The sequence below is a fragment of the Apostichopus japonicus genome, chromosome 17 (assembly GCF_037975245.1).
Source record: "Apostichopus japonicus isolate 1M-3 chromosome 17, ASM3797524v1, whole genome shotgun sequence".
NCBI lineage: Eukaryota > Metazoa > Echinodermata > Holothuroidea > Aspidochirotida > Stichopodidae > Apostichopus > Apostichopus japonicus.
Window position 1 is genome coordinate 26,893,658 of NC_092577.1, and position 23,430 is coordinate 26,917,087.

At 36.3% G+C, this 23,430-nt stretch overlaps 2 protein-coding genes across 2 annotated transcripts; both read right to left on the reverse strand.

The window, feature by feature from the left end:
- Positions 1-1,648: 1,648 nt before the first annotated feature.
- Positions 1,649-10,702, reverse strand: LOC139984165 (uncharacterized). Its single transcript, XM_071997930.1, has 8 exons — positions 10,563-10,702; positions 7,969-8,053; positions 6,005-6,119; positions 5,036-5,114; positions 3,931-4,013; positions 3,353-3,418; positions 2,321-2,461; positions 1,649-2,002 (listed from the first exon to the last, which is right to left on the reverse strand). The coding sequence occupies exons 1-8, from the start codon at positions 10,578-10,580 to the stop codon at positions 1,786-1,788; spliced, it is 804 nt and encodes a 267-aa protein (XP_071854031.1). The 5' UTR covers positions 10,581-10,702; the 3' UTR covers positions 1,649-1,785.
- On the reverse strand, positions 10,563-19,515 carry LOC139984166 (stromal cell-derived factor 2-like). Its single transcript, XM_071997931.1, has 6 exons — positions 19,358-19,515; positions 17,477-17,592; positions 16,733-16,815; positions 15,987-16,126; positions 15,466-15,547; positions 10,563-14,557 (listed from the first exon to the last, which is right to left on the reverse strand). Exons 1-6 carry the CDS (start codon positions 19,458-19,460, stop codon positions 14,416-14,418), a joined length of 666 nt encoding a protein of 221 aa, XP_071854032.1. The 5' UTR covers positions 19,461-19,515; the 3' UTR covers positions 10,563-14,415.
- Between the last annotated feature and the right edge of the window lie 3,915 nt (positions 19,516-23,430).

The window sequence follows — 23,430 nt, forward strand, 5'->3', positions numbered from 1 at the left end:
TTAATGTCATCCGAGGATCCGAAAGTGCTCTGTTGATATAATGGTTGTAGTAATATGCAGGCCTGCTGTTTAGAGCAGCCTTACACTCTTCATCAGATTAAGCACATTTAAAAGCTAAATCTCAGAAACATGAAAAGCATTACTACCACTCAAGTTATTCCTTTCCTAGGGAAAATGACGACAAATAACAGAAAGTACTTCTTTGAATAAAGTTTGTGGTCTAGTTTGCAAGCTTTTCTTGTGATGACCAAGTTTGGAAGGGTATAAAATAAACCAAGTTGAGTTGTTAGAGGCCCAGGATGCAAATGGCTAAAAGCTTCCACTAGTTAACAGAAAAACTTGGAACTTAACAATGCTTTAAAAGACATGCAAAACTGGCATTAGTCATACAGGAATGATGAAAAGTATCTCAAATTTCTCAATGTGGATAATTCATTTATTACAAAGTATAGCAGCAATGCTGCTTAATTCCAATACTCACATAACATTAGTAGTACAGTACATAGCTGTGGCACTTAAAGCCTACATGTGACCAAACATAAAGGGGGGAAAATGTAACTTTCTCTGGTCTCTGGAAATGTTTCTTTGAAGATCACCTCTAAGCGGGATTACATTTTGAGACATACTAATATGCCTTTAACATTTTACTTTATCTTATTTTGTAAGCAAAAGCTATGAGAGCCCTATTTAAAATTTGAAAACATGTGTCATAATGTGAGATAATAACCACAATGAATGGAATAAATAATTGCAAGACTGAAGAACATGTATTATACAAAAGACCTATGAATATGGAAGACTAAGCATTGAAGAGTAAATCTAGACTACATGACTAATAGGTTGCAACTGATCACATTTAGGTAAGAGTGGTGTGTTTGCACAACCTCAGAAAATTGATGATGGGAAAGCAAGAGTCCTGATGGATGGTCCTTTCTGCTGAACCCTTCGGTGTAATTACAGTAGTGTAGTAAAATAAAAACGGCCTGTCAGATAGTATCACCATGCAGTGATGGTCCCCAGTTTGTATAATATAATTATCTTGCTACCTAAGTAAAAGAGTTTCTGGTACTCAAGTATGACTACAATGAACCATCGGCTGGTTAGCCTTTCTGTGTTTATGAGCAATTGACATTTATACATCAAAGGTTCATCTGTTGCGGTAGCTGGTCTAGTGTTTAGTACACAGACCATTAAATAAATGTAAACGCTTTAGAGCAATACATGCTGCAACTGATATGTCCTATTTTGTGGGTCTATGACAGCACTATTAAATATCTGCCATGGACCATCCTTTAAATAGTATGATCCATATTGCCACCAAATATGCTATTTTGTTAAATAATGGTCACCCATAATTTCAACAAGCAATTTACTGTCACATCTATAAGTATATATATGATGTCATGTCTATAAGTATATATGTCATGTCTATAAGTGTACATCCACACTGATATATTGATCATATCTATAGTTTTCTGCTAACTTTCCCTCCCCTTCTCCTTGACATCTCTTCCACGTATTATAATGTGAAGTACATTAAGTCTGATAGATGTGTCTTGTAGCACCTCAGTCAGTACCCTGTCCCTACAGGTTACAATTACATTAAAGGCATCATTAATGCTATATAATTAAATGGGGAAGCATTACACTGTTTTACATTTGTATTTATAATACTAGACAATAATATATACATTGTTCACAAACTGTAAGCTAACACTGCTAACGATACTGGAGGTAAGTTACAGAACATCAAGGACGGATTAATGATTTTATAAGACATATATTCTAGTCCAAGACTTTAGCCAATGAAGAGACAGCTTTCCTGGATCCTGCTGATGTCCCCAAGTAAGTATGACAGGTCAATTGCATATGACCCCTGTTGACCTCATTAATATCTTTCAATGCTTCCAGTTCCATGCGATTCCAATCCTGTTTTGTGCGAGTGAAGTCACTCTTATAACGTTGCTCTGCATTACCTCCATAACGTTCGTTGAGCTGATCTCTGCACGATTCAGAAAGAGAAGGCAATAACAGTAAAATGTGTATATATATATATATATATACATAGCACTTATTCAATGCTCATGGTCAGGAATTCTGCTGCCAAGATATATTGACAAATAGAGAGTGATTAGGGAAATAAAAACCCAAAGTAATGATACTTGATCATCGACAGTACATGACCACTAAGAATTACGTGAGAAATGTGTAGAACCTTGCACGATGGGAACAATAGATGGACATGCACTGTAAGGCAACAGGTTGCTGCTCCTTTGGGAGTCACTAGCTGCAGTTACTCTTCGAATGGTTTTATTCTTACCTCAGCTTTGGAACATCTCCCCAATTTATTTCCTTCTGGAGTCCAATTTCTGGTTTCTGGAATTTGACTACAGGCCACTTAGGAAGACGAGTGCTGCCATCTGGTTTGCTTTTATCATTCTTCTTTTCTCTGGGAGATTTTCTAAGGAAGATTACAAGAACATGAACAACTTCATGAATAATGTCTTCAACTGCAACTTCAAGGAATTAAAATGTTATGCCAGATAAGATGGAATAAATAAAGAAGTTTATTTGTTTTGGTTATGTAGAAACAAACGTCCGAATTTTAATAACACGCATACTGAACAAAAGTCTTTTTCAAGTAATTCTCAATACCTAATACTAAAAGGGATTGGGTTATAAAAACTGGAATTTTATTGTGAAGCCTGTTAGAGACCAAATGAGCACATTCTTGCAACATCCTTGGGACTCAAGTAACTTCAACAATGCCAAGAGAAGGAGAATAAGTCACACCTGGCTGAACAACAAGAAAAAAACTTAATACAGGCCTGTAGTGGTTGAAAGGGCCCACCTCCCAAAGTAAATGATGTTTAAACATCCAAACGATGATCTATGTTGCATTATTTAGAACATAGACATATTGTAAACATGCTTAGCACATGACTTGACATTTGACAATGACCAAACTCAAGCCATTCTTATTGAGTGGCACTAACATCCTGATTGTATTAAACCAATGACCGAGACAGTGGACAAAAACGGACCCTCCTAATATTACGTGAACGGATTACTAAACCTACATACATACATACACACACATACAAACACGCACACATACGAACACACATACATACACCCACATACATATACAAGATCATATTATGGTACTTAGGTTCTCTTCAGTTCAGAGGCTATGAACTGTACATGGACATTGGTAGCTCTGTTAAAGATTGAAATGGGTTTATATTGAGCATCTTAAGGTAACTGAATCATTTATTCAATTCATTTGAATCACATCTGTGTCAACAAGAACTAAATTACATAGGTTCATTAATATCTGAAGTATACTTACTGCCTCATCCAGAAATAAGTCTCTCTGGGATCTATTGGTTTACTCTCTGGCACTCCATCTACAATGCTATGGAGAAGAAAAAAAAAACAAAAACTGATCATAATTACAAGTTAAACATAATTTTATGAGTTGCACTAGCTGTTTGTAGAAACCAGATCATCACTGTGGCCTATCAAAATTTGTCTGGAACCTCTGGATAACGTATAGACTCCAACAGTCTGGGACATATGTCAAGGTGAACTGTTATAAATTATGCAAGAAGCTTAAAGATTTTTTTCAGAATTGGATGCAACAACAGAAATGACACATATTTGACCAATTAAGAAATGTAACTTGCTAAATGTGTTTCACTTGAACATGCTGCTTCCAGTAATTTTGTAAATAAATAACTTTGTTTTTATTTACTGACAGGTCTCTTGTGAATACAGGTCAGATGAGAAACTGCATCCTGACCTGTTTGCCTACACCCGTTTTCTCCCGAGCTTACTGCCCCCCCCCCTCCCCAACCATCAACTACAAGAACACAGCAACATATAAATGAAAAGTGGGAGACCTCTAAACTTCTGGAGAATACTTACACATCCATTGAATGTGAGACTTCAGGGTCAACTAAACCAATAGCTGTCTTCCTTGTGATGTAACCATGCCTTACATGTTCAGGCTGCAGGAAAACCAAACCAATGATACAGATGAGAAATGAAATATAGTATTTAAAGAGAGATAAAACATAAATCAAGCTATCGATACCAGTTCTAAAACACTGTATGCTTAAAGCTTCAGAAAATGTCTAAAATAGTAACACAAACATATGTAAATGATCTTAACATTAATTTAATTATAAGTATATTAAAATGTCTAATGTTTACCTAATAAACATACAGCACGCTTTTGATGAAATGTTGCGTGCAGCATAGAGCGTGTGGGACATCTAGAGCCCAACAATAATCAAACGCACGCTACACACAGGTCTAAAGCATAATTCAATATGTGATTCATTCTTAATACAGTATGCTCGGTACCGATCGTTCCTTGACGTTAGTATATCAGATGCCAAAAATTAAGTAAATTTTTTCCTTCCTTTTCTTTTCCTTTCTTCCTTTCCTATCATTAAGTTTCGCACAAAATACTGACACCTTCCCCCTCCCCCACCCCTCTGGTAAGGTAAGCACCTGCTCTACAAACAAACTACTTGTAAATGTAACATTGAAAGTCCATCACTCCTAGTCAAGTCAATCTTCTTAAACTGATGCATGCTGATATTAAAGATGGCTACATTCTCATTAGAAGATAGTATTCAACTGTACAATTGACAACTTATTCTACAAATTGCATATTTATACTGGCTGCAGTAACATACAAGCTACCAATCCACCAACTGTAACTGTAAGATCCATATTACATACAGTAAGTATCACAGTATTTACATACTGTGTGTATCACAGTATTTACACACAGTATGTATATACAGTATGTACATACAGTATGCATCACATTATGTACACAATTATACATACTGTATGTACATACTGTGTGTATCACAGTATTTACATACAGTATGTACATACTGTGATACACACAGTATGTACATACAGTGATACATACTGTATGTACATACTGTAATATACTGTAATACTTTCTCAAGATGTAATATATAATATTGTGCAAAGTGTGCTATACACTTACCGAATCTAACAAATATTGCACTGTGTATGTGTTGTAATAGGGTTTCAGACTGGTCCAGATGAACGGGCTGTACTCTTTGCTGAAATAGAAAGCATTTGGTAAATTTGGTAATTGTATTGATCAACAATCCATAACAAAACAAATTTAGAAACACAGCCAAGGATCAGACCTCAAAGTACATCATTTATTACATGTTCCCAGATACAAAGATTGGCAGCTAAAAGTCATTGTAAACAACTGAAATGTTATTTGTAACCATCTCCATGATAAAGAGACAAATTGTAAAAAACATTTACATTGACAGAACAGAGTGCTTACCCTATCTGACCATATATGGTTGTTAAAATAACATTGTATTGTTATTAATAATATAATAATAGTCAGACAGTTATTTTTACGACACTTAAGCAACCATGAATGTGGGAGAAACACGCAAGGGCTTATAGATTACAACTTTCACGTTGAGTGGCCTCCAATTCAACATTTTAACTCAAATTTGGAATGTTTTCAATTTAGAAAGTCATTTTGGAAGGGAAAACTGCAGAATGCTCTTGCATGAAAAACCCAACTTACTATGACCCAGCCAGTTTGTACCCCAAACTCTCTGATAGCTAAGCCTCATTACTTCAAATGCCACCGCACCTTTATCCACTCGGCCACAGCACCGGTTTTAATGGTTTTAATGAACAAAGATTCACATCTGCCAATCACAAATTATCTATGTCTACATCACTAGCAATACCATGACTGGTCACACTGGTCACATGACTAGTAATATGACTAGACACTCCTAACATGACTAGTCACCCAAAAATCTACACTGCTGACCAATCCAATCTTGCATTTTATCAGCTTCATGTTTTCATGCAACTAACTTATCATTTCAAAACCTTTGCAATTATTGTAGAAGACTAAACGGTGCATCCATTCAGATAAATCTTTATAACCATGAATAGAAAAACTGCTTACAAATCTGGCTTCACTATTCTGGTGGATTCCTTGGCAAGACTTGTTCTTAATCTCTCAAATTCAGCTACAAAATGTTCCTTTTTATTCTTATCCCTTGGACTGTTGGCTTCACTTTCTGTAAATAGAGATCAAGTTCAAAATTACCGGTTTATAACATAGTCCATTACAAAAGTTTCATGTAAGATTAAAAGGTGCATGATTTTATTGTGGAGTATGCATTGAAATTAAATAGTAACATAAGCTACTGTCTGAACAGAATTATGTGCAACACAATCCAAGACAATTTTAATGGTCGTCCAAGATGACCAAATTTATGTTTGGGCAACGAAAATCGAGGTTGTCCGATGTCGTTGTTTACATAAAGTTCAGATTGCATTCTCAGTAAATACCAACAAATATATAGGTAAAATGATAAATTTGTATCACCCCCCCCCCCCAAAGTTGATGTTCTACTTACCAAACCATCACACCTCTCTTAAAGTGTTCATAACTTTTGTCTTTATTTAGGCTACATTTATTTGACAACTAAATTTGATATTCGGACAACCAACAAATAAGGCCTGGTTGTTCTAGGGACCCCCTGGAAAACTACTTAAAAATGACTTCAGCATGTCTATTCTGAAACCTGAGAGAGTGAAATGTTTAGACATCAATACCATTATTGTAGTTATATTCAAGCTAAACATAACATTATGTATGTACATCTTCATTACCACCACACACAGTACTAGCTGAAGGAACTTCCAACCCTGTACTGAAAAGAACTGAATATAAGCATAAAGAATATTTAGGATACATCATCCTTATACTGACAGTGTTTAACAAGCTCATACAAATTCCATTATCTTGAAGGTTGCTGTATAGACCCCACCTATAGCAAGCTATCATGGAAAAGTTTGAGATTACATAATTGACCTGCCTTGGTCGTAAAATGACCTCTTTTTACCAATTAGTCTGCAATGCCTGCCACATATTTGTTCTTGTATGAGGGTCTATGTGTGAATGCTTTATGATTAACTACACTGTAGACCTGAACAAATTTCCACACAGTGTTAACACAAAGAGCCTATAATGGTATTAAGAAACTAGCAGGCTAATCTTAGAGCCTGAGGTTGATTTAAGAAAGAGGCAGGTTGATTACGTAATCACAAAACTTTCCTAGCTATAGCATGCTATAATTGGAGCCAATAAAGCAGATCTTTAAGTCTTTTTTACATAGCTTTCATCGTAGTAATTAACTTTTCTGACAGTACCTTACATACATATCTTAACACTAAAACACTTACCTGTCAGGAAAACAAATGGAATCAACCCACAGATGAAGCACATTGATATCTGTTGATGGACTAATTTCAAGTTTGTATGTAATGACATAATTTTTGCCACTCCTTGATTTCTATGGATCTAATTTTTCACAAATACATCAATAAGTATCTTTCAAAATAAACCTAAAGCTCATATTTGATGCCACAAAGCTTTATATATTTATCACAAAAGTCTTCACATGTCAACATTCCACAATGTTATGTAAAATATAACAGTGTCAAACACAAGTTTTGGCCCTATGTTATTGTTCTTGAAAATCTTCACTTTCTTGTATTAACTCTAAATTAGATCCTTTTGATCTTCCAATTGCTGCAGGTCAGCAGGTATAATAGTTACCTGTTTCACCGCTTTTCATGTATGACAAGTTTCTCACTTAAATTGGAATGTTTATATATCTTTATAAAATATGCCTTCATTGCAGGTGACCTACTACACAACAGATTGAATATTCTTCACTCAGGTTTTGTCTCGTTGCTTGATTTTTTATTTCTGCTGTCATTTTTAATTTTTGTGAATGTTATTCAATTGCTTATTTTGAAATTTATATAAAAAAAAACAAGAATTGGCTGAAATGTATAATGAGTTGATAGAATTGATAGATTGTGAAACTTGCAAAATTCAAACCATTGATACTAAACCTTTCGTCTTTACTTTGCTTTCATCCTTAGCAAGTTCAGAGGTTTCTTCTTGCTCAGTCTTTTCTTGTTCAGTCTCTGATGGTTTCTACAAAGTGAACATTTGAAAAAAATGTAGCTACTAAGCAATGTATATAAAGTTATCAAGATTTATTCTGAATAGAAAGCATATGGAACACATTCAAATACATTCCATATATAACGGATTTGTAAACATGAAAACCAAACAACAGGGAAATTTATACATTCCAGGCATTTTTCCTCAGTCTAATGTCTTTGGAAACTAGAACTATCTTTTTCATTTATTTATTTATTTATTTATGTAGGTCCAGTAGCACATTCTGTATACATGTGTAGAGATATAAAACTATCAGTAAATGCCTAAGTATTTTATTCCTATATTCCCTAAAATGTGAACACACTGCATTGAGAAAAGGAATCTATGATCAATCACCAAGCACCATCCTATCTTTTCATTCTATGCTACAAATGCATTTTTCCTTAATGTGGTGAGATCCATTTTGAAGATTAATGTGTAAACTACTTCTCCTTGACTACACCACTGTATTCATTCTATTACACTCTATTACTCTGTTCTCAGAGATTCCAAGGGTCACAGAATATTTATCAAAGCCTATGTAATTGATTTCTTTCCTCTGAGGGCAATTCATTAACATTCTCATTTCACAAACAGAAACAAATGAACAAAATTGGGAGCATTTGCCAGGCAAGATGCAAAACAAACTCATGCTATTATTGAGGCATTCTTTATTCATCCAGTTGCCACATTCTATGATACAAATGTCTTTCCCAACAGTACACAATGGTTTTGTGTATCTAGTAAAGGGACCTATACAGACGCGAGACCTATTATGACAGGGAACATATAATGACACACTTTCGGAAATTCATGATTTTACCCCAGCAACGGAATGTAAACAAAACTTGAATTTTGTTCACAAGTCTCCAAATGTGTTTTCACAAACTGATACCAAACATATTTGCCAATTTGCAAAGCTATGTCCAAATCATCACCTTCAGATTCTTTTGACATTAGCTTATTTACATCTGCTAGAGTATTATTTGTTTGTGTCTAATGTAAAGTTCTAATGAGAGAAATATCCCCATATGAATCTTTCTGGAACTTTCGTATAGTATAGTCAAGGCTTCATAATTGACGCACCCCCGTAATTGACGCACCTTCAATTATTACTAGCAAAGATACAGCAGGCCACCTAAACTTTTTGCAGTCTAGCAGAATTACACATTTTATGACTTGGATTCAACTTCAGCTATTTGCTGACCATATTGTTGTATTTTTTAAGCTTTTAACACTCTCCCACAGTTTTGCACATTTTTTTGGACATTTGGAAATCTTACTCCCTAAAACTAACCAAAATTACCTCAATATAATACCACTTCTCTCTAGGACCTGACCTGTCTGAGCTTAAAGGTTCAGAGCATAGCAAACAGCATCCAAAGTCAATGGATGTATACTTACAGGCCTACACTACAGTTAGTTAATCGACGAATGTGTCAATTTAGGGGTATGAAAGACCTTGACACAGCAGACATTTTGTGGCCAAATTCTGCTCAATTGTACGGTGCATAAGCACAGAGCCATAAATCTTTTGAGATCATAACATTTCTGAGGAACTACACATATGAAAAACACATACAGTTGAGTGATTTGGAGTTTTCCTTGATAGACATTGTTGATCAAATCCTTAAGTGCGTCAATTATGAGCCCACCATGCTACTTGTTATATTCGCATTAAAACGAAGGATAGTATTTAAACATATTTAACATCATCCCAGTGAATTCTGGATGCATTCAGCTCTAATTATACGTCCCACTATGGCAGTATTTAAGTGACGAACCTCCAGTTTTGCCAAAATTTTGTCACGATACAAAAATGTAGATGTTCATTTGGTAGCATATTGTAAAGGCTATAAGCATACAAATTAAAGAAATTTATTAAAAAATGATTTAACTTTGCCAATTCAAAGTCTTCAGTGCATCACAATTGGTCCTATCATGCAACAATGTGAACAAAAGTTTGAACAATCAAAGCATTCTCTTTCAGACATTGAAAGGCAAAGGGCCTGGATTTGGGTCCATGCATGTGACAGCAAAAATTTCTTGAAATCTAGCCGATAGGTTCTAATCTGTATCATTCCATGCTGAAAATTGTTTACATGCTCACACTATAACCAATGGGATTTCTTCAGTCCCATTAAATACTTTCATCACCTAAATTGAATCATACTGCACAAGGTCTAGCAGGTAACATGTGTCTGTCATTATGTTTTTATGTCTAGCCTAAGGCCTACCTTTGGCCTAAGTCATTTCTAATGTCATCTTTATACTAAGTTCTGTACCAAGTTCGTCCACAGGCACTCCCAATGTAATTTTATAGATAATTGCTGTGTGGCAAACTTTGGGAGCGCCTGTGTTTAGGTCTAACTTAGGCAAACTGTATTGTTACTTGTTAGGTCTATTTACAAACGCTTTAACGTTACTGTTAGTGTTACTAAAAGAAAAAGCTAGGCCAAACACAGTTGTGGTCGTAATCTCTGCATTTAAATATACTCACTTCTTCTATCTCAGACATGTTTCGTTTAAGAGCTGATGATTCTCGGTTTATTTTACTTGCACTTCTAACTTCCTTTAATCAATGTCTGTTTTTGGTTTGCTAAAGCCTAACGTTACTACTAGCCAAGCGTTTAGTCCACCGAAGGCTTTCTCGCTTTTGACGTCCTAAATCCTGTAGTTTACGCTTACTCATGTCGTCATAGCAACTTTCATTGTAAAGATTGCGTAATCTTTCCGAACGTGTGTGGGATGCCAACAAAGAAATACATTATGTGGATGCGAAGCGTGCAACAACTGATTGTGTTAACAAGGTAAACAGAAGGCGGGTCCAATCAGTGAACACATCCAAGAAATCCGAACAGAGACCCCGTACTATAATGGTATAACTTTATTTGGAGCAAAACTACAACCCAAAGGTGAAGTGACTGTGAAGAAGTGACTGTGTTGACTCTGATATTTTGCGTGCTAAATACTTTTACAAGTAATCAAGACAACCTCCCTGATTTATTTTGGGACATAGAGGAGTGTTATCTCAGGTTTACAGAATGTGATCTTGAAAAATATGATCAAGATTGACTGGCGTTCTACCATATTGGGGACAATTCTGAGGAGCTTTCACACAATACATTATTCTGTAGATACAATAAGGCTAATACTGCTCAACCTCACCACCCTGGAGGTGTCAATGTTGTGCCAGATTTAAATTGGTTTTACCAGCTTGTTTGTGGCTTTCATAACTTATCACTTAGTGACTTTTGCAGCTTATCCAACGAAGGAACACTAGAGGTATAGATCGTTGCCTCCAGTTAACATTAGATGCAATGATTGTACGAATTTGTTTGTAAATGTAGTAAATAATTGGATATATTTGCTCTAGTCAGTTGTGCTACGTAAGACTGTAAATGAGGTAAGAGATTTGCATTAACGGTTTCTCTGACTCACACATTTATCTATCTTTGAACTTACACCAAAACAAGATGTTTTTAATAAAAATACTTGCGGAATTATGTGGTAGAAAGATAAAAGCTTGCCCTGTTATTCTGAGCTGATACCAAACCAAGAGAATCAGTGTTAATTTCAGAGACGATTTAAACATTAAGAATAGTCACAATTTCTTTTAAAATTTAAGTTTAAAGTTCATTAATACTGCCCCCAACTTATGTTATCCATCTTCCCCTGTCCCAGCATCCCCAAACACTTCCTCTGTCTGGGACATCTTGTGTTAATTTACTACTCCTTAAATGTATGAGAACTCCTGGAAGGAACTTAAGAAATGTTTTCTCAATTGTTTTTAACTTTGGAAATTCCAAAAAATTGAGAGCAAAATTTATGAAATTCAACAATCCAGTGATCTCATTCTCTATGCAATATTGCAAGTCTACTTATTAGTAATTCATAGGAAACTGGGTTTCTAATGGTTTATTTTTTGTTACGCCATGGTATTATGAAATTTACTTCAATACTTGCAAAGGGTAAATTGTAGATTGCTCCACTAGACTAGAGCATTCCTTAATTGTTCAGTGTTTACTTCAAATACAAAACAAAACTTATGCTTTTGTGTTCCAAGATCAACAGATGTGACAATATTGGTATCTTTCCAAATGAATCAATACAAACAGGGGCACCTCTGTGAAATGACATGTCAAAGGAAATTCATAACATTTTCATAAAATGCCATAAAACAGACTACCAAAGCTTACTTGGCATGGGTGGCAATCGGAGCAACAAAAGTGGCAACAGCCATGGAAGATGAAAGGTCTTATACTTGCCCTCCAATCTCACCAGAAATAAACTAGTGGACAGCATTTTGCTTATAGAAATTGTTCAATTTATCTTTATTTTTACTTTAATTTCTATGATCACACAACAGGGATGGAAATGTCATAGATCAATTCATTTCACCTATAATATGAAATCCAATGCATCAGAAGGCACCATAAAATTTAAAGGGATTTGTGATGGCAACAACACCCATGACACATCATACATGCATATCCTTGAATACATCAAAAACAATGGTGCATCAAACATATTCAAAGATTAACAAAACATTAAACAAGATTTCCTGCATTAAACGATTCATTTCTGAGTCTCAACAAAACACATAACCCACATGTACAAGACCACATTAGAATTAATGACAAAATACATAACATTGAAAAACTAAAATTTAACTTAACTTTCTCTAGTAATATGAACCTTCCTTCCCAAACTACATGGATCATTTTGACAAACCTACAAACAATAACAACGTTAATATACCCAATGTTCTGTAACATCCATGTCTGGTTACTATATGGTAATACATTCTTATGTGACATGCATAGTTTGCATAACAGTATCAAGATAGATCAAACATACATCTTCTTGAGAAAATCAGTGATGATAACCGAAACATTAACCATGATTTAAACTATTTTAAAAATTACTCACATACAGACCTCAGTGCTAACATGGATTTTCAAACAAGGTAATCTTTGAAAACACAGAAAATATTGTTGAATACTACCTGTGATACAAACTGTGATAATAAAATTAACCTAGGTGAAAATCACTCATTCCTATCCTACTGGTTTGGTTTCAAATCAGAACTTGGGAAACATCCTCAGACAAGGCTTTAACATACACTGCAGAGACTGCAGAATCCCAAAACTATGGACCATGAAAACTTGGATGGCAGAACTTTTCCCAAAAGCATGCTAGCCACAATAATTTCAATTACTACACAAATACATTAAGAGCTCAGAAAAAATTTAATATTTTCTTTGGCATTAATGTCATAAAAGACATTAAAAACATTCCACAGAGTTGGTCAATCTTTACACAACACTTCAATCCTACCCTTGGCCTGCAAGATCTACCAAGCGTAGTCTTATCATATCAAAACAAGCTTATTGGACCCCATAAGATACAACAATTACTATGCAGAACCCCTACAGTGTATTGCACTTGTTACTTGAATGAACCTTATGGAAACATTTATTGTAACTGAATCAACGACAGGCAACTAGCGACTTCCATTGATCATTTTTTCAATTGGCAAACAAAAATTGAACACTGACTATGATGGTGCATAAATCACCAGTTTTTGTGGTGTTTTCTTCCAGAAAGCAATGTTCACATCTGTACTGACAGTTCACTGTCCCTGTCAAATAGTTCTAACTAATCTACAATAAGAACAAAAATATTCTCCATAACAACCACTGTTGTGTTATCATCATAGGGCTAGTTTCCACCACCTACTGTAAACATGCTGATTGGTAGAGACCAACTGCATAGTCACATGACCTGTGTACTGTCTTAAAATATCATACTTACATGTTTCCACATGTACATCTTTGTCAATGTATTCTTATGCATATTTTTTACCTAAGATGGTTTGTTTTAAGTATCTGTAATTCACGATTATCACATACAACATATCCCACGGGGCTACATGTTAATTATGTGCTTATACAATATATAATAACCAAATAATGTCAAACAAGATTTTAAAAAGTTCAATCTTGCAGTTGTTGTCTGCATTGAAAATATTTTTATCATTTCACTAGTCTTCCAAACATATGCAATTGACACTTATTATTTATGAATTCAACAAATTAAAGGCTTTTGTTTAATTAAATCTTCCACCAACCTTAAACTCAAATTGACAGTGTTACATTGTTATGACTATGTAATGCATCAATTCCTCTTGCAAGCTTTCAATGTACCTCTTCATGAACATTCAATGTGTTATAGCACATTGCTACTACTACCATCATGGAGTTTGCCAGAGTTATTTGTTGCCACTCCTGTCCACACCAGTGGCGCACATATCTAGTCATGACTGGTCCCTTTCTCTAATAAATGCTCCTTCAATTGTGCTCTTCGTTTGGTTTGATGTAGATACCTTCCATAGACTTCCACTTGTTATTCCGAGAATCGGTTGCCTGTGCACACACCTCTTTCTGACCATGAATGGGTCTACCATAAACATCTCCAGGAACGGCCAAAAATCTGAAATAACAAAATAATTTGGTTTATTAATTTCTTAACTGTTCACTTATCATCGTGATATTCCTTACCCAATCATACTGAGATTGTTACATATTTCATCAGTTAGTCTGGCATTTCCAATGCCGAGTACAGAACTTTTATCAATATCAGGCAGAGATAGTGACAACAGGATATTGCACTACACTATGTGTGTTTGGCTACTGTTTATTCTATTGCAATTACTTTCTACATAACTCTTAATGTCTTACGCATAGACTTGGAGAAGATCCATGTGAATGATTTTGCAGGGTTCAGTTTGGCGGTGGACTTAAATAATTGATTTAATTACTTGGGTTATGATGGCACTTGCAGATTATTAACTCTACCGCTCTACCAAGTATAATCAAGATACTGCAGTATACTGTATCAAACACGCAGGTCAATTCCCATTGTAAAATAACAACATCCTACCTGAACAGACAATCATCTATGAACAATCAATATCAAACTGTACATTATCAATGGAGTCCTTCCATGTCTACAGAAAGGATGACTCTAATACCAATTGCATGGCAGATGATAAGCAGATCAAAGGGTTTCGGGCTATATTATTCTATTTTACTACAGAGGTTATCCGCAACAACCATTTTTCTTTTGAAATATTTTTATATATGTTTTTATGCCTGAATATTACTGAAGAATTCTAAAGGATATTTCCCGATCTGTCATTTTTCTTGTTCCTACAGCAATACAGTGGAATCTGCTTATTCTGTTTAGATATTTTGCAACAATTACAGCTTACAGATATTAGGGAGAGTTTCAAATGACCCCCAAAACCACCTTAAACATCACCTATATCAGACACCTGTAACCAACTACAGCTCTAAGATTAGAAAACTGAAGGGAAGAAAGTACAGAGGACAACTCACTTCTCAGAGACAACATGTTTTAACCTGATAGCATCATTCCGCCTCCACTGCTGAGTTGAACAAACAACTACCCAGTTATCTCCTGAAAGAAACAAAGAAATGATTGCATGTACAACTGTGATAATACCAATGATGAAGTAGTCAAATATTTCACTATCAGGAGAAAGTATCATGGTATGTTGAATCTTTCCAACTTCAAGATTAACATGTTACTCATCACACCATACTTAATTCTGGCAAAATAAAATACAGAAGAGTTCTCATTTATTCATGTAAATCAATTGCATACACAACAAGCCTGAGAATGAATTGTGTTTGCACTGACATACTTCTTTGTAACTTGAAGGTCTAAGAATACGACTTCATCCTTTATACAGTAGCATGGCGACTGCATTGATATTCTACAGTATAGCATTCCTAATATATGTGACACTGCAAAACAAGTTGCTCTGTATTCTGTGCTGCAAAAATGTAAAACTGTTAAATTGAAAAGATATTTTGGTTGAAAATGTTCATCTTACCTGCATCCCCTTCACCATCCTCTCCAAAGCAACTGACTTCCTGGTTATGAGATAGAGGAGACTGAAAATCATGGCTGTGCAGATTCCTTCGAGTGGCAACATGCAGTAACCTTATGGTAGATCCACATTCAACTGGAGTTCTGTAAGTAAACAAATTCACAGCCAGTTCACAGACATGGTCTACTCAGGGATTAATCACAAACAAAATTTAAACAAAAAACATGTTGGTCATAAAGCAAGTTGGTTATCCAAACAGGGTTTGTCAAGAAGAGTTTCTTCCTTAGTTACAGTTTGTATGTAAAAAATAAACTGTTTGTTGTATGCCACAACTTGGACTTGTTACCGTTTGCATGTACAACTGTTTGTTGTATGCCTTAATTCGGGTGCAAAGAAGTTCCAAACCTATGATGCATGTGTGCTCTTCTTGAACATGCTGGCTTTTGTAGCTCCATCTGGACGGCTCCTTGTAGTGCTTGTATAGGTCTGTAGTACATAGATTACATAGTACGTAGATAGATAGTACATAGATAATGTAGGCTAGAATGGGCATACACCACTATATACTGACTTTCACCTGGTAAAATAGCTGAAGCTGTGATGCCCACACACAAAGGTTGTTAATGTCACTTGACTTATCAAAACATTCTTGACTAAGCATTGAGTCTAAGATCATTTCATTTGAACAAGTACATATTTACACATAGTAGGCAATAATAACAGAGATATATATCTTTTAATGAACTCACCCTCTTTGACATTGTGTATCTGTTTTTCCTTTAACCTGCCAGTAGCTATTTTGATCTGTTGTGTCACCAACTGCAGTTACAGACTGATAAAGAAAGGAGAAGAATCACATAACTACAATCAAAACTGTTTACAGTCATCTGAAGCATTTGAATTTGAAGTCCTAAGAACCATTTAATCAGGAACCCAAATCCTAACTTACATCACTTGTTTCTTAATCGTTATTGAACCCGTATGTGATTTTTTAAACAGAAAAATGCTGCTTCCTGTCACAAAGGCAAATAAAATCTGAAGTATCAACAAGACCAATTGGCCAATCAAACTCTTAGTTCTGCTCTTAAACTTGTGAAAGCAATGCAGAGCATTATCAAAGGTTTCCTATTAAATACAGGTCCAGATTTCACATTAATAATACAGGAACCATGTACAAAACAAGATTAGGTGAAGTGCCATTTACTACATACCAAATATCTGATCTTATTTAGGCTAGCAGTGGATCACTATTGAATTGATAGCTGAGAACACTCTGATTAATATGGCATACTCTGCAGTGGCCATTGAAAACCAAATGACAACCCTCTGAAGTTTGTACACTTATCATTCTGAGGTGTTTTGCAGTTATTTTGTGAGATATCCACATAAAACTTCCTATACGGCTGCCAAAAGTTCTTACGTTATACATCTATTAAACAGGTTACTGTCAATTATTGTAAAGAGTTTTCGCATCAACCAGTACTACAGCTTACCTGTTGCCCACTTCCTGAGCCATATTTTATATCATGTGAATGCAGCCTAACGCCATGTCTTGTGTTCATTAATTTGATGACAGAACCACATGTGACAAACTCGTAGTCAAAGGCACCTGTGAAAAGTAGGAAGAGTGATTTCTTGATTACTGATATCGTGCAAAGATTACTAGAAACAGAAATAACATTTCTGAGACATGACCAGTTGGCAGCTACACATGTGTATAAACGAGCTGTAAGTTTGTGGAACATAGAAGGGGAGGGAAATTCCATGACTGCTGACAAGACCAATGTTTAGTTTAAATTTTGCAAGATTGGACATAAACATCACAGCTCTCTTCCACCACTTTCTATTGAAATGTCATGATACACTTTTTGACTGACCAGTTGACACAATTTTATTGGCTCTGGGAGCAAAATATATTTTGGTATGTTGTCGACCATTACCATCTACTGCTATCAATCCAAGTAATATTTCTACAATGGTTTTAATCTTTGAGTAATGACCATTTGAACAGCTGAGGAACATCAAATAAGTGACTGGCCTATATAGACTGATACAACAGACCATTAGGTCAGTTCTTCAGGAGCAACACAAAATCAAAGGAAAAAATAATACTTTCACAAATGTGTTGAATTGAGTTCAATGTTGTCTGAAGTTGAAAGGTATAGTTATTAGAATTTATAATACAATGGGTTGACAATTTGGCTGCACTGAAGCTTTCTGGTTACTTCGCTCAACCAGCATGGTCGTTTCGCCCAACCGGCATGGTCATTTTGCCCAACCTTGTTGGTCGTTTCGACAGCTATTGTTCTGCTTGATGACTTTGGTCAAGCATTTATCAATCCATCAGGCGTTAATCAAGGGTATTGTTCACAGCAGTTAGGTGTTAATCTAGTTCTAGTACATAGTGTTAATCTAATGTTATACAAACAAAGGGGAATCAGTATCCATGAAAACCTATCAAACCTAACCCCTAAAACACTGATCCATCCTACCGACTGTAACCACGACTTTAAGTTTCCTTGATATTATATTGGGTTGGTATCCCGTACCAATTCTCAAACATTTCCTTATTAAATTGACCAAACCCATAGAAGTATCCCGTCCGTTATATTGAAGTATAATATTTAATCAATGTTGGTCAAAATAACCAGCAAGTTTGGGCGAAATGACCAACAAGGTTGGGCGAAATGGTAAGGTTGGTCAAAAAGGCAGTTGGGCGAATGGTTGTTGGGCGAAGGGACCAGCTTCCGTACTGAGATGACAACGTCATGTTCAATTGCATGTTTTAAGTGTGAAGATCTTAAATGGAAACCGGAATAGCTGTAGAAACATTACCAGTACTCTACTACAGTACTAGTCCTACATCTATGCGTATTCTTTTTCCCATTTCCTTGGACTATAGCATTTCAAGATGAAAATTCTGCGCAGTCATCCTTTAACAAAAAATTTTTAGTTCATATACCTGGCCAACATTTTAAAATACTGCATCGTGTTCTCTTATAAAGTGGTAGACCGTGCTTTTTACGTGACCCGTCATACGGGATACAAAACGTCACGGCCAAACGGCACTACCAAACCATCCCATTCTTACAAACGAACCTCAGGTCAAGCGAGCCAAAAAAAGTACATACGCTCACCGACCTGCAGAGACAAAACGCCCAACCCCCCACTGAAAGGGATAACCATTGCCCCATTGTGAAGTAAGTGGGCCGAACCGGTTTAAACTGGTAACCAGCAACAATGCGTAGACTCTAGTTGGTCTAGTGCACTCACATGTGCAACTTTATGTACAGGCTACACTACAGTTTACAGAACTAGTTCGGTCTACATAAATATCTTGTTAAATCAAAATTAATATACCAAAAGTGCCAAACCTTGTGAAATTGAAAGCTGAGGTAGGAGGAAACAAGCGAATGTTAAAGAAACTGATAATCTACACCACAACTGGCATCGATCGCCGACACTTCTTTCTGCCATCGTACACTTTCAGCCGACCTATACACTACCAGTACGTACACTAATGCTTCGCCGATCTGCAGATCAGAATATGGATAGATGATTGATGTTAGTTGCGCAATTGTATCCGAACACAATAAAATTATGTGAGACATCAAATGCATTCAAATACATATTAGCGCACAAAATAAATAGTTTGATATTATTTATATGAATTTGAAATTTTTATCAAATATTTGCACTACTATTTTTGACAAATTTAGTTCAATCTAATATTTCTCAACATTTTCTTTCAAAGTTGTGGGGGCAGCCATTTCGTAATTGATAATGACTAGGAAGACCTGAGTGCCTACACGTTGCATTACACGCCTGTCAGTATTTCCGCATCGTTATGATTTGGAGGTGTGTTCGTTGCTAGCCAATCGATGTTCAGAACAATTTCAGCTGTATCGTGTTCGCTACACAGTGTTTGCTATCGCTACTGGCTTCTACAGACAGAAAGAAATTCAGATGATTTAACTGGTTAACTGTCCAATGTATTTCAAAGCCCGGTGACGCAAAGAGGTGAATCTCCCGGAATCTGCAACATATTTGGAAATATATTGTTCTCTGGGCCGCCTTACGTCAGAAAGTTTTCAAGGCCGCCTTAAAGATCTCCCTTTTTTGGGCTCCATTTATAGGCTCTGTGATTACGTAATCGACCTGCCACGGTCGCAAATCGACCTCAGGCTTTACATTTAGCCTACATCGCTTCTTAACACCATTAGGCTCTTTGTAAACATTGTGTGGATTATGTTCAGGTCTACAGTGTAGTTGATCATACAGCGTTCACACAAAGACCCTCATACAAGAAAAAATATGTGGCAGGCATTGCAGACTTATTGGTAAATAGAGATCATTTTACGACCAAGGCAGGTCGATTACGTAATCTAAAGAAACTTTTCCATGATAGCGTGCTATAGTTGGGGTCTTTACAGCAAAACTATCTCTGGGATGGATTTACAAGTCCATTAGTCTACATTTCCCAAATTTGCGTAATATAGGGCTATAAAAATCATCTTAAGGCTATACATCATCTTCGCCACCTGCTTGTGTAAACATATTTCGAATCGAATATACGTTTAAAGAACGGTAACCGCTAACAAATGAGACACAGCTAATTGCACACTGTAGCAAGTTTATGACATAGCAAAAGAGGCGTAGAATTAACGTCGACGGGGAAGGCCTGCCATCAACAAGTTTGGAAGCAGACCAACAAAAAGATGCAGGAATATATGTCAAACATTTCACAAATGTGGAGTAGTTCCTTTTTCTAGCATTAGGTTTTTGCTTCAAAATTGCTGCGAGGTAGAGAACAATAAAAATCTCCAAACGATACAGCTCGCCTCCTGAATCCCTATTTAGGGACATTAAATACATTAAGTGAAAATGAATTTCCTTCTGAAATGTATTTGTTGCTTTAAAATCGCTTATTAGGTCAAAACCCTATATCTCTGAAAGTGCTTCAGCTGAAGCCCCCATGACTTCTAAATCCATACTAGAGACAGTTTACTCCTCATTCTGACGTACATAACTATGTGTTCAGTTCGGCTATTATTTAAGGACGTAATTACCCACACTACATATGATACCGTCCAGGGACGTACTCGGGGGAGCACGGGTAGCGACTGCCCCCCCCCCTTCAGTGTTGAAAAAAATGTTAAAAACTGTTGTATTTTTTAGCATGGTATTTTGTCAGTGCTCTTTTGATCTTGAATACTCGTCAGCTCCGTTAACTCGATTATAATCGTAGTAACATTCAGGCCTACTGATGCAGCTACTTACTTAATTTGGCAGATGCAATTAGCTAAATTTAGCCTATAGCATATTACAAGCCTACAGTTGGCTACTGCGTAATAACATACATATTGCCTTTTCGCGGGCCATCAGTCTCAAATCGTGGGGAATCGACTTATACCGATTTAAATCTACATATACCAGTTTCCTTCGACTAATACCAGTTTCCAGCAGCTTAAATTGGCTTCTACCGATTTAAATCGACATATACCAGTTTAATTCTACATATCATCGATTTAAATCGACATATACCAGTTTAATTCGCGAATTATTGATTTAAATCGACATATACCAATTTATATCTATGATAAGTAAAATAAATCGGTATATGTCAATTTAAATCCACGTATACCAGTTTAAATCGATGATATGTCGAATTAAATCGGTATATGTCAATTTAAATCGACATTTACCGATTTAAATCGACATATACCAATTTAAATAGTTGATATGTAAAATAAATCGGTATATGTCAATTTAAATCGATATCTACCAGTTTAAATCGATGATATGTCGAATTAAATCGGTAGAAGTAAATTTCGTTGTACTTATACCAGTTTCTACCAACTCAAATTGACATATACCTATTTAAATCGACATATCATCGATTTAGCTCATTAACATATATTCCAAATCCCGATTTCGGTGATGATTGACATGTGGAGATATATAGTGTGTTCCTACAGCCCATCTTCCCTTCAGCATCTCAGCCATACTACAATAGCCCCCTCAATTTCAAACCATCTGTGATACTCGGTACGAATTGCTTACAGAACACACACTGTAACGAACTCGGTGAGTAATTAACTTTTCACGTACGGACACACTACGCACAAGTGGTGAATTGAATAGGTACACAAACCTCAACGCATAACAATATGGCGCCCAAGGGAAACAACAGTGGCTTGGAAAAGGAGAGGGGACTTGCTAGGGAATGGCGGAAGAAAGGGAAAACAAATAAAGAAACTGACTTTACTACATCTATACATATATATGTAGCCTATATCAGGGCCGTCTTAACGCATGGGCCCACTGGGCCCTGGCTCAGGGCCCCGCGATGTCAGGGGCCCCGCAATCGAAGTAACCCCATGTCTTAATTTGGGAGGAAAACTGATTGAATAGGCCATTATGCCTGGTTAAATTCGATACTTGACAACTTGTGACGAGAGTTGGTGAAACACTTGAGAGTTTGACATTAAATATTCGAATCTGAGTTGGCAACCCTGGAATATACAATGCCCCGAAGGCTTACAACACCAGACAACTCGGGTCCGCGGTCCGAGCACCAGTCATTTTTTTCAGTGCAATTCTCACCCAGGAGAATATATCCGTTAAGTTGATATTCATTTTCCATCACTTAACATCGATTACCGTCATACTGTATATGGTCAAAAATAAATGAGCCTTTCGGCACATCAATGATCAGGTGGAATTGATCGTAAATCTTATCTACTGTAATTACTTTGTGAGCTCTTTATAGGCATGTCCATGATGTCCTAGTAGTAGAAGTGAACTGCTCCTATGCTATGCGCGATGCAGTGGCGTAGCCAGCGGGGGGGCAGGGGGCGGGAGCCCCCCCAGTTGAAATGCTCGCCCCCCCACTTGCCCCCCCCAAATGGAATTATTGACTGAGAAAAAAAAAACTTGAATGCACACTAAATATGTTGCTGGGCCTATGTGCATATTACCATGGTTTTTATGCAATTTTTATTCTTTACCTTTTACCTAATTCTCTATCTGCGAAATTGGGTGGCCAAAAAAAAATCACTTCCATGGGAACATTGCCTTGAAAAAGAATTTGACCCAAGCAGCAGCGCATAAAACGCCACTGTCTCTGTATTGTCAAATGTGGAAACGGGTTGGCAATTTAATTAAACGGTCTCCGCGGCACTCACAAGCGGAGGCTATGTTCAGTTTATGTTCACATGGTTATCCCTGATCCCTGGATTGTGTTCCGAAATGATTCAAACGTGAGTGACGTGTATGGCAGAATGTATATACGTTTGTGTTTCCGTATTGAGCTCATAGGCCCGGTAAGGTGACCAGACGTCCCCGATTTTCGGGGACAGTCCCCGATTACAGTGTGCTGTCCCCGATGAACAAGTGTCCCCGAAAATGTCCCCGATTCGTCAAAATGTTCAGGAATTTCGAAAAT

What these genes read in the sequence shown, in the direction of transcription:
- LOC139984165 (XM_071997930.1), bottom strand. An exon ending in TGCAATATTTGTTAGATTCG is followed by an intron (nt 4,014 to 5,035) that starts GTAAGTGTATAG and finishes GTTTTCCTGCAG; the next exon opens with CCTGAACATGTAAGGCATGG. An exon ending in GGAGATGTTCCAAAGCTGAG is followed by an intron (nt 2,003 to 2,320) that starts GTAAGAATAAAA and finishes TGAATCGTGCAG; the next exon opens with AGATCAGCTCAACGAACGTT.
- LOC139984166 (XM_071997931.1), bottom strand. Translation starts at nt 19,460, where the DNA reads ATGGCAGAAAGAAGTGTCGGCGATCGATGCCAGTTGTGGTGTAGATTA. An exon ending in TCAGCTTTCAATTTCACAAG is followed by an intron (nt 17,593 to 19,357) that starts GTTTGGCACTTT and finishes TACTTTTCACAG; the next exon opens with GTGCCTTTGACTACGAGTTT. An exon ending in AAACATGTTGTCTCTGAGAA is followed by an intron (nt 14,558 to 15,465) that starts GTGAGTTGTCCT and finishes TTGTTATTTCAG; the next exon opens with ATTTTTGGCCGTTCCTGGAG.